At 37.9% G+C, this 12,680-nt stretch overlaps 1 protein-coding gene across 1 annotated transcript in view; it reads left to right on the top strand.

The window, feature by feature from the left end:
* LOC128660956 (aspartyl/asparaginyl beta-hydroxylase) overlaps positions 1-12,680 on the top strand; it is a gene marked incomplete in the record, with an annotated part of 420,872 nt that overhangs the window by 215,883 nt on the left and 192,309 nt on the right. The window contains 4 exon segments of the mRNA XM_053715069.1: positions 5,226-5,282; positions 9,356-9,946; positions 10,473-10,535; positions 11,309-11,377. Coding sequence (XP_053571044.1) covers positions 5,226-5,282; positions 9,356-9,946; positions 10,473-10,535; positions 11,309-11,377 — 780 coding nt within the window.

Raw genomic sequence — 12,680 nt, 5'->3', positions numbered from 1 at the left:
ATCTGTGGAGACTTCCCAATAATCCTTTAAGATAATATATATTTGTTTAAGTATAATGAAGTTTGCCTGTGTTACCATCTTACTTTACACACAACCCAGGTCACATGACTTCCCCCCCTTCCCCATGGGGTAATTACATACTAGTCAGCTTACACTATTTCAGGCTGGTCTGGTTATGTCTGTTGAATTAAAGATATTGGTTCTATGAAAATAGGTAAACCCACTTGGGCCTTTTCATGTGCCTACTGCATGCAAAATTATGGCATATCATTGTTTTATGACTTTATTAGAAACCAATAGACACTAAACACCCTACATCTCAGTTTAAGTGGCTGCCATTTCCGAGGTAGCCTCTTGGCACTTGTACTTACTCGGGTGTGTTTGTACTTATTTTTATCCCAGCTTTCATCAGCACCTAAAATATGTCCCCATGGATACTGAATATGTTGTCTTGGAAGAGTTATGGGCATAAATCATATTGCTAAATATTGCGGATAGTGAGTTTTGTCTTTCAACAGGTGTCGGGAGAATCACAACTAACTCTGACCCCAGCTGTGCAAAACCATAAAAATTGGCTATTTGTGAAATTCAGAGACAGGGGGACAAATGCTTACCTTAGAAGCCAGATACATCACTGTGATAAAGCTGGTCAAAAGTTACACTATTTGGTTATATTCTAAATTCAAATAAAGTTAATCCCTTAAAAGTGTGTAGGAAAATTTCCTGCACTTTACCTGACACCATATTTTCTAAAGTCACATGAAGTTGTATTAACCGTTACAAGTAATTAGAAAAAAATAGCAAAACTCATGTCTTTGCATGACAACTTGTTATACCAGCTGCAGAGTATAACATGTAAAATAAATTGCTCCTTTAGGTTATATATTTGTATTTGAAATAATTGGTTTTGTTCTTTAAAACCACATCTCCTGAAAATGGTTTGAGCTTGCAGGGAAATCGGATATCCTTATTTTATCACTTTTTGTACACACACATGATTCTTTATATTATCTCCATCTGTAAACCAAAACCCAATACTTAGGTTATAAAATGTTAACTTTTCAATTGTTCTGTCTCTCTCTTTTACCTCCTACTGGGAGTGTAATTTCTTCTGCTTGCTATGTTTACACAGCTTTTCGAAGCTTTCGTATAGGTAGGAATACCACAGGAAAAATCATCCATTTCATTTAATCCTCTCCAGCAGGTAAAATGGGCCATTGGGAACAAATTAAAGAGAAGAGAAATTTAGGGTATACTGTCCCTATTAAGAAGCTGGGTTTGTACAACTGATTTTCACCCCAAGCAAGAGTAGGGGAGGCACTGCACTAAAACTTTTTTGTGCAATAATAAATGTGGACTGCAGGGAAAAACTGTATGCTGCCCATTCACTTTAAAGGGTGGACAGGTTCTCTAGCTCGTAGCCTTGCTTTCCTGTCTAATGATAAATGAACCTATAGGTAGCAGTGCGTATTTGTCATAAAGTGCACTCATTTCTACTTTTTATAATTTTATTATTGCATTAGACTCACAATTAACCATTTTTTCTGTGCATGATAACACTTGGTTGTCATGAGCACTATGCTTTTAGTGCAGAGGGACAACCACTTGTCATCACCCCGTGTGGCGAGGTGGTGAATGCTTTTGGAGCTCATTGTGGCGTCCCCCTGCACTTGGTCCCATAACCCTGGGGCTCTAGTGGTCCAGCATCACCAGGGGATACTGGGGATGCCAATGACACCCATGTGTGCTGACATCACCAGGTCCTAGAAACCCGGAAATGAGGGCTTGAGAGAACTTGATGAAGGGGGCAAGTATTCAAACCCCTTGATCTCAGCTCACTTCAAAGGATATGAAACCCAAAATGTTCCTCTCTTATGATTATGACTAAGTTTGCAATTTTAAACAACTTTTCAATTTACTTCTTTTATCAAATTTGCTATATTCTCTTGCTATCCTTTATTGAAAAGATTACCTAGGTATGTTCATGAGCAGCAAGGCACTATGGAGAGCTACCTGCTGATTGGTGGCTGCACATATATGCCTCTTGTCATTGACTTACATGATGTGTTAAGTTAGTTCCCAGTAGTGTACTGCTGTTCCTTTTAAAAAAACAATACCAAGAGAACAAAGCTAATTAGATCATAGAAATAAATTGGAAAGTTGATTAAAATTGTATGATTTGACTGAATTATGAAGGAAAGATTTTGGACTTCATGTCCTTTTTAAATAGCCCTAGAAACCACCACAATCCATTGTTTGAAAGGCAGTTGCCTGTACGTATAAAGTCAAAGCGCATTTTCTTTATTTTATTTACAAATTAAATTAAACCAAAACCCCACATACACACATTTTGTAGGAAGGCGGTCTCTAGGGCCTGTAACCATGAAAGTGTAATTTTGACTTTACTGGCCCTTTAAGCCTCAAATAGTGTGATGTGAGTTTTAAACACATTTGGCTCCATTTTTTTTATTACTGTAGTAATATTGATCACCTGGCCTGAATAACTTTGCGTTGATTTGAGTAGAGGCTCACAGGAGCTCCTATGTGCAGACCAAACTTGTATACATCTATTCAAAGGGCCTTTTATATGTGGATAACCCTTCTTTTTACATCAGAGTTTAGAAAGCACACACTTTTTTTTTTTTTTTTTTTTTTTTTTTTAATTAATTTTTTTTTTTACAATTTTGCTTTTTTAAAATGTTAAAAAGATATACATTTGTTTCACAAATTTAGTAGCAGAGTTTACACGTGTCTTGATAAAATAATGGTATAGTTTAAATCCACATATATATATATATATATATATATATATAATTAGTGTGGCTTTCTCAATAAAAATGACCTGTATAAGCATCACCTAAACCAGTGATTTTCAACCCTTTTTTTTTGCCGTGGCACATTTTGTTACATTCAAAAATCCACCATCTCAAAATTTTAATAAATCACACATTGTAGCGATTCACTTAAATTAAGCTTTATTAGCATGCATGACAGTCACTATAACTGTATTGTCAAAGCTAGAGGCACAATAATAACCATCAAAATCTCACTGAGAACAACATGCATCAACAACAAAACAAAAAAAAAAAATAGATTTAATCCAGCATAAAGGTGCTTCAGATATATACATACACATACAAACATATATAAATATTACACACATATAAATGTTTGTATAATATATATGCAAACATAATGTGTCTGTAATATTTATATGTGTGTGTGTGTATATATAAAAATAATATTATTATAATAATAATAATAATATGAGATGGTTTTCCCTTTGCACCAGATGTGATGTCCAAAGTGAGGAAGGCTGTGTTTTCCAGATTAGGGCCTAAAGGCCATGCGGCCACTATGTTTTGGTGTTCATAAGCCAGTCTACATACAAGACGAGCCTTTTTTTTTTTAAATAAAATTTATTTTATACTGTTTCATACTATTTCCTGTTCACTTTCTCAGACGCGGTGCTAATAAGTTAGGGCAGCTAAAGTTTAAACCAGACAACATCAGGCGTAAGAGTAAGCAGGAAGCATTTGCATTAATAGTCAGCAAACATAAATTAACAACTTTTAACCAGCAGCCCCACTGTTACACATCCTGTTGTGTCTGTCCCTCTTAGCATAACATTTCTGGATTTCTGGCTGAGTGTAAGACTGTGAAGTGCCGTGCACGGACAGAGAGAAGGAGGGGGAGACTGCAATTGTTCCACTGGCTGCGTGAATTCTTCTATCTCCATACAAAATGAATCAGTCAGACTGTTGGGGGCGGGTCCTACTGTCACAGCTCAAACACCGCGGGCAGAGAGGAGAAGGGGGAGTCTGCACTTTTTGCACCCAATTAATCAGTCTGTTGTTGGGGGCGGGTCCCTCTTGCCCCCTGGTAGCGACACCACTGCCAGGGCACAATAAATAAAAATTAAAACTAAAATGATGGTAAGGACTACTTTCGAGTGATCGGTGCAGGCTGTTTGCCTGTAGTGGCTGCTCCTCTTACTGCTGCAGCTCTCAACCTCACCATAGTCTTCAAACTGGTCCTGTGGGGTGGGCTAGTCACGATGTCAAAGGGCTCGGTCCATACTGCCTGGAAGCTCACAGAAGCGCTCCTGCCTGCTTAGCCGCTATGAAGGAGTGTGAGAAGAAGCTGCAGTGGAAGGAAAGCGTAAGCCAAGAGAGAGCCTCCTGGGAATCACAGCAGCAGGAGCCATCCGTCTGCACTATACTGGCAAGCTCACTGCATAAACTCCTCAAGCAGCTGTGCCGTAATCCTGCTGCTGTGATTCCCAGGACGCTTTCTCTTGGAGTGATGAGTTTGTGCCCAGGAGTGTAAGCAGGGAGCTAAATGTGGAGTTAGGACTTAGGAAACTAACCGGTGTCTGCAAGTCCGATTCTGGACCACATAATCCTCAGGCTCAGTCAGTGTACACATAACTTGAGAAGGAAGACTGCTTGAGGGGAGCTGGTCTCATTAAAGTTTTTTATTACCCACTATCTATGCTATTTTTTTACCCCCGTTATTTGCTTGGGGTAAATAGGTTTGGTTTAGTAAATACAGTAAAATGTGTATTGTTTTTGCGTATACAGTTAAAAATATTAGTAAAAAAAAACTATAGTTTGATCTTGATCATGTTTGTACAGGTATACCTCACTTTACAGCGCTTCACTAATACAGCGCTTAGAGGAGCTGAAGTTCACTCCAAGTTTTTTTAAACAGTGCTGTAATCTTCATGAGATTGCAAGAAAAGTGACTGGCACCATTTTATTTTGCTTAGTTAACTCTGTTTACTGCATTAGTGCAGTCTGTGTCTCAGTGCTGTACTCAGGCAAATTGTACTACAGTTATTGTTACTATTTTACAGGTACAGTATTTATTGAATACTGTGCTGTGCGAGTGTTAAACTAAACTTAGCGGTATTGCACACCTAATATAAGTTAGTTAAAACATGTTTTTAAACTCACTGGCAAGTGAAAAGAAAGCTAAAACCGCCTTGTTTCACTTTAAGGCGGTTTTCACTTTACAGCGGGGCTCCGGTCCCTAACCCGCTGTATGAGCGGGGTATACCTGTACTAAAAATGCTAATTTGCTAAACTGAGGAAAAGTAAAGACCTTCCCAGAGGATTTCAGGTTTTATGTTGATAGACTAATACATAATATGACTAAATACTATAAGTAGGTGCCTAAACTCTAAAACTAAATTCTTGATATTTTTATTTTTTTTCCTTCAGGTATCAAAGATGACCTTGAAGAAGCATTTGAAGCCAGTTTCCGTGAAGTACTGTCTGGTAGGAGGCACATTTTTGTAATTACAACCACATTTATGTTGTCATATTAGATGCAGAAAGCTAGAAAGAGAATGTTAGAATTAGAAAATGCAAACCCTTAAAATGCATTATATTATGTGTATTGTCTTTGTTTATTGTGGCTGTGTGGCTTATAATGTTTTTGGTTAGAATAACCTTATCTAGTTGGCTGCAGAATGTCTTTTTTTTTTTTTTTTTTTTTTTTTTTTTTTAAACGGCTGGTAAACATAATAATAATAAAAAAAAAACCCTGTAAGTTTTTCCCTAATACTACACAGTAGAGGCATTCCTGGATATTGGCCTTCCTTAATGGAAAATGAAAGCATAAACTCTACTCTTACCAAAGGGAAAACGTTTAAACCTTCAGTTTTTAAATGGAGATCTACTGGGTAAAGTGTTGTAGAGTTGGTTGCATGTAGTGGATTAAGAGAAATACAGATTTTGTCAGTGTTTCCTTTAATAGAAAAAAAAACAACAACTAGGGTTTCCAAGCTTTTTCTAGTGAGTGCTAGAACTCTGGTATAAGTCTTTTTTTGGCCATTTAATATATACTTGGTCTTTCAAATATTTACATTATGTTAGGGCTTTAAAGATGTATTTCAAATTTACGGCTAGATTACGAGTTGTGCGTTAGGCTTAAAAAGCAGTATTAAGAGGTCCTAACGCTGCTTTTTAACGCCCGCTGGTATTACGAGTCTTGAAGGTACAGGTGTACCGCTCACTTTTTTGGCCAGACTTGGAAATACTGCAAATCCACTTACGTAAATTGCGTATCCTTCTTTTTTCAATCGGACTTGCATAGCTCCGGTATTACGAGCCTGCCAAAAAGTGAGCAGTAGACCCTCTCCTGTCAAGACTGGTACCGCATGCTAAAGTCAGTAGTTCAGAGTTTTACACTACAACGCTGTAGCATAAAACTCTTAACTAAAGAGCTAAAAAGTACACTAACACCCATAAACTACCTATTAACCCCTAAACCGAGGCCCTCCCACATCGCAAACACTCATTTTTTTAACCCCTAATCTGCCGAACCGGACATCGCCACCACTATTATAAATATATTAACCCCTAAACCGCCACACTCCCGCCTTGCAAACATTAGTTAAATATTATTAACCCCTAATCTGCCGTCCCTCACATCGCCGACACCTACCTACATTTATTAACCCCTAATCTGCTGCCCCAACATTGCCGCCACTATACTAAAGTTATTAACCCCTAAATCTAAGTCTAACCCTAACCCCCCTAACTTAAATATAATTAAAAGAAATCTAAATAAAAATTACTATCATTAACTAAATTATTCCTATTTAAAACTAAATACTTATATATAAAATAAACCCTAAGCTAGCTGCAACTAATAGTTACATTGCATCTATCTTAGGGTTTATTTTTATTTTACAGGCAAGTTTGTATTTATTTTAACTAGGTAGAATAGTTATTAAATAGTTATTAACTATTTAATAACTACCTAGCTAAAATAAATACAAATTGACCTGTAAAATAAAACCTAACCTAAGTTACAAAACACCTAACACTACACTATAATTAAATACATTTTCTAAATTAAATACAATTAAATACAATTACAAGTACAAAAACAAACTTAAATTACTGAAAATAATAAACAAATTACAAGATTTTTAAGATAATTACACCTAATCTCTAATCCCACTAACAAAATAAAAAAGCCCCCCAAAATAAAAAAAAGCCCTACCCTACACTAAATTACAAATAGCCCTTAAAAGGGCCTTTTGCGGGGCATTGCCCCAAAGTAATCAGCTCTTTTACCTGTAAAAAAAATTACAACCCCCCCCCCCCCCCCAACATTAAAACCCACCATCTTCAAGACATCCAACGTGGAGCATCCTCTTCATCCGACGGCTAACACAGAATGAAGGTTCCTTTGAATGACGTCATCCAAGATGGCGTCCCTTCAATTCCGATTGGCTGATATAATTCTATCAGCCAATCGGAATTAAGGTAGAAAAAATCCTATTGGCTGATGCAATCAGCCAATAGGATTGAAGTTCAATCCTATTGGCTGATCCAATCAGCCAATAGGATTGAGCTGGCATTCTATTGGCTGCTCCAATCAGCCAATAGAATGCCAGCTCAATCCTATTGGCTGATTGCCAATAGGATTTTTTTTCTACCTTAATTCCGATTGGCTGATAGAATTCTATCAGCCAATCGGAATCTAAGGGACGCCATCTTGAATGATGTCATTTAAAGGAACCTTCATTCAGTTTTAGCCGTCGGATGAAGAGGATGCTCCGCGCCGGATGTCTTGAAGATTGAGCCGCTCTGCGTCGGATGGATGAAGATAGAAGATGCCGTCTGGATGAAGACTCTGCCCGTCTGGAGGACCACTTTGCCCGGCTTGGATGAAGACTTTGGCCCAGTTGGATGAAGACTTCTCCCGGTAAGGTGATCTTCAAGGGGTTAGTGTTAGGTTTTTTAAGGGGGTATTGGGTGGGTTTTAGAGTAGGGTTGGTTGTGTGGGTGATGGGTTTTAATGTTGGGGGGGGATTTGTAATTATTTTTACAGGTAAAAGAGCTAATTACTTTGGGGCAATGCCCCGCAAAAGGCCCTTTTAAGGGCTATTTGTAATTTAGTGTAGGGTAGGGCTTTTTTTTTTATTTTGGGGGGGCTTTTTTTATTTTGTTAGGGGGATTAGATTAGGTGTAATTAGTTTAAACATCTTGTAATTTGTTTTATTTTCTGTAATATAGTGTTTGATTTTTTTGTACTTTAGCTAATTTTATTTAATTGTATTTAATTTAGGGAATTAATTTAATTATAGTGTAGTGTTAGATGTAATTCTAACTTAGGTTAGGTTTTATTTTACAGGTACTTTTGTATTTATTTTAGCTATGTAGCTAGTAAATAGTTAATAACCATTTACTAACTATTCTACCTAGTTAAAATAAATACAAACTTGCCTATAAAATAAAAATAAACCCTAAGATAGCTACAATGTAACTATTAGTTATATTGTAGCTATCTTAGGGTTTATTTTATAGGTAAGTATTTAGTTTTAAATAGGAATAATTTAGTTAATGATAGGAATATTTATTTAGATTTCTTTTAATTATATGTAAGTTAGGGGGTGTTAGGTTTAGGGTTAGACTTAGGTTTAGGGGTTAATAACTTTAATATAGTGGGGGCGGCAGATTAGGGGTTAATAAATGTAGGTAGGTGGCGGCGATGTTAGGGCCGGCAGATTAGGGGTTAATAATATTTAACTAATGTTTGCGAGGCGGGAGTGCGGCGGTTTAGTGATTGATATGTTTATTATAGTGGTGGCGATGTTGGGGGCGGCAGATTAGGGGTTAATAAGTGTAGGTAGGTGGCGGCGACATTGGGGGCGGTAGATTAGGGGTAATATAATGTAGGGTTCGGCGATGTTGGGGACAGCAGATTAGGGGTTCATAAGTATAATGTAGGTTGCGGCGGTGTCCAGAGCGGCAGATTAGGGGTTAATAATTATAATGTAATTGTCAGCGATGTTGGGGCGGCAGATTAGGGGTTAATAAGTGTAAGATTAGGGGTGTTTAGACTCGGGGTTAATGTTAGGGTGTTAGGTGTAGACATTAAATGTATTTCCCCGTAGGAATCAATGGGGCCGCGTTAAGGAGTTTTACGCTGCTTTTTTGCAGGTGTTAGACTTTTTTTCAGCCGGCTCTCCCCGTTGATTCCTATGGGGAAATCGTGCATGAGCACGTTACACCAGCTCACCGCTAACGTAAGCAGCGCGGTAATGAGCAAAATTTTGCTCAACGCTCACTTGCCTTTTAAAGCCGGGTTTGTAAAAAACGGTAATACCAGCACTGTGTAGGTAAGTGAGCGGTGAGTGAAAACTGCTCGTTAGCACCGCTCAGCCTCTAACGCAAAACTCGTAATCTGGGGCTTAGGATTCTACTTTCAGGCCATTGTTATTAGGGCTTTGTGTTTTTTTAAAGGAAAAACATAAAAAATAGATGTTTTTACTTTGTTGGAGAATTTTGTGTAGCACAAGCTTAGAGAAAAAAATGTTTTTGTTTAACTTTAGAAGATGATGGTGATGACGATGAACATGATGAAGAACCAGCAGTTGTGGAAGAAACAGAGCAAGTAACAGAACTAGAGTTAGAGGATGCACTAGAGACAGACAACATAGATGTAGAGATTGAAGAACCTAAAATCATTGCGACAAAAGTGCAAAAAGAAGAACTGCAAATTCAGGAACAGCCAGAAGTTGCTGAAGAACAAGAGGAAGAGTTGGAACCAGTGGCTAGTGAAGAAGATGATGAGGTGGATGAAACAGCAGCTACAGAAGAAAATGAGGAAGAGACAGAAGTTGTAGAAGATGCAGTAGAAGAGCCAGAACATGTAGCAGTTGAAGAGTCAGTAGGTTTGAAAGATGCAGAGGAGGAACCTGAGTTGGCAGATGAGCCAGCAGTTGAGGAAGATTTAGAAGAAGCAGAACCTGCAGGTACTGAAGCTGCTGAAGAACCAGTGATTGATGAACTAAGATATGTAGATGAAGATGAGCATTACCATGAAACTGACATACCTGAAACACAAGAGTATGAAACCATTGAAGAAAGTTATACAACAGATGATGAGCCCAAGACACATGAACCTATCAGTGAGGATAAAGGTATTGTTTAATGAGTAGAGTGGAAAGAGATTGGGTCTGCTTTGATGTCTTCTGGAATGGGCATTTGCTATTCATTTTCTTTTTGATTTATTTATGATACTGTAAGGTGTAGAATTAAATTTTAAAGGGACATTAAAGTCTAACATGTTCTATTACCACATTAAAGACTAGCAATACATAATGAATTTATTTATTTTTAGTAAGAAAGAGACAAGTTAAAGGAACAATAACCTATACATTGTCATATTTAAAATATGCATGCTATATCTATGGTTATGCAGACATTTCTGTTTAGTTTCCTGTTGAGTAGTTTGTACCATCCATGAATTATATCGATTTAGAAATTACAGGTTGTTCACATTGAGGCAATCCAGATGTAATCACTAATTAATGGTTAACCACACTCGCACATTTAAATATGCAATTCTGGTGAATGAATTATTATATAATGACGTAATGAGATGTAAATATTGCTTAATACCAATGCTTTTAATCTTTTGCTTCTGTCGTCTTTCTGATAATGTAGAGGATGATGATGATTATGAAGTCCATCACACAGAAGATGAGCCCCAGGAAGCTGAACCTTTAGGTAATGTAAAATCATTTGTAATGCACACCTGCTCATTTTTCCCTATTGGAATGCAATAGCTAAATGACTAAATCAAACTAAAATAATAAAACAACCCCTTTTCTAATAAACCTTAAACGAGCAATACCTTAGCCAGAGACATGGTGTTTGATGTACTTGAAGAAGTGGCACCACCTAGATATAGACCAACAGAATCATGTGTATTGCATCCCAACAGCTGATCTTCAGCAGGCAGCTGGATATGAATCATGTATGTATGTATGTATTGGGTACTTGTACAGCATGGCTAATCTCCTATAAGGGTCTCAAGGCGCTTCTCATTTTATCGACCTCGGAAGGATGAAAGGCTGAGTGGACCTCACCAGGGATTGGAATTGCAACCCTCGGGTTGCTACAGAGCTCAGCCAGAGTGCATTAGCATGCTGAGCTATCTGTTAATAGACCCTGTAATATGACGGTCTGAGGTAAAGGAATCATTAAATAACTACCAGACCATCTGCTGTGCCTAAGCCGTGACATTGCATGAAGTCATAGCAAACGTCTTGTGATATTCCTTCAGGGTTCAGAGACAAACTGTATAAAATATGGAATACCTAGAGAATAGCATTGGAGGGCTTCAGTATTGTCCCCAGACCTTACATTGGACAACTCTAACGAATGTTTGTTTAGTCTCCATTGTTAATGATGTTATCTGCTGATATTATTTAGAGATTTGTTTACTTTAACTGTAAGGAAATGTGTTTTGGGATTTTAATAACGATGTTGTTTTCTAGCTTCAGATCAACCAGGAGATGAACAACCAGAAGATGAGGAGACAGAGGAAATTGTTCCAGAAACATCAGGTTACTCATTGACTTTTATTTGCCTTTTTAATGCTTAAGTACAACTATTAACTACCATTTAATAATAATTGTCTGTGGAAGAAAAGTTGTTAAGCGATGGAACACGGTTTCTCTTTCTGCCCCCTAATAAACCGTTTTATAGAAACATAAAACCCACTCTTTGAAAAATACTGAAACATTGCAGTTTGCTAGTCCTCATGGAAGCACATAAGATCAAGGGCTATTCACCTAAACCCCCATACTCATCCAGTAGCCAGCTACTACCCAGAATTTTAACATTCCCTTTACATATTAAAAACAAAATCCAGTTTAGTTTGTATATAAGCTAAATAATATTTACTGAACTAGTGATACTAGGTCAACTAAAAACCATACATATATGTCCTAAAGTGTGCTGTATATATGTATCCTTTTTAGTGGGACAACAGACTTTAGGACTAAGAGTGCTGTATCTATGTATCCTTTTTCTTCTTAAATGAAGAGTCCACAGCTGCATTCATTACTTTTGGGAAATAAGAACCTGGCCACCAGGAGAAGGCAAAGACAACCCACTCATCCCCCAGTCATTCTTTGCCTTTCGTCCCAGGAGGATGGCAGAGAAGTGTCAGAATTTTTTAAAAATTTTTTTGTCTCTTATGGAGGGTAGTACTCTTCGGCATGGGACAGGAGTTTTAAGTAGTCCTGTCAGTCTCTCAGTGAGGGCTTTGATGAAAGTTAGAGTCTGGAGATGCAGGGAGAGTCTTTCTGCGAAACCATCCCGACTCATTAATAGTTCCACAAGCAATCAGCGCTGTCGACCTTCGCTTCGCTGCCTGCTTTCTTCTCTCAAGTCCATGGCGGAGGTGATGCTACTATCCGTCACACTTGAAGGTCCGCGTTCCTGTTCCACAGTGTAGATTCCGGTAAGATCTTTTTTCATTTTACTTTATTCGCAATGTACTGTAATGTGAATGTTTCCCGAGAGGCTACCACTTTGCGGGTCTAACTTTTAACATAAGGGTCTCAGTGAGTCTCTGTTAGTATCTTTGAATCGAGGGTTAATATCTCCTGATTGGGGTTATTGAACAGGTGGGTTTTTATAATCATGTTTATTATATGATTCAACTTGCTTATATGCAATGTTTACTGGGCTCGTGGTTGGAACATTGAGGCCTTTGGAAGTGACGCTGCCTTTTGGCTTGGTGCACTTGTTTAGACTGTACGGTTCACCTTGTGTTCGGGCGTGGCTATGTTCCGTTGTTCCATTTCCGCATTCCCGACCGCGTGGTTAAATTTTCTAGTCCACAGGGGTCTGGTCATAGGA

This window comes from Bombina bombina, chromosome 5 (assembly GCF_027579735.1).
Source record: "Bombina bombina isolate aBomBom1 chromosome 5, aBomBom1.pri, whole genome shotgun sequence".
Classification (NCBI taxonomy): Eukaryota; Metazoa; Chordata; class Amphibia; order Anura; family Bombinatoridae; genus Bombina; species Bombina bombina.
Note: the sequence above shows the minus strand (reverse complement) of the source record. Positions and strands in the feature narration are given on the sequence as shown.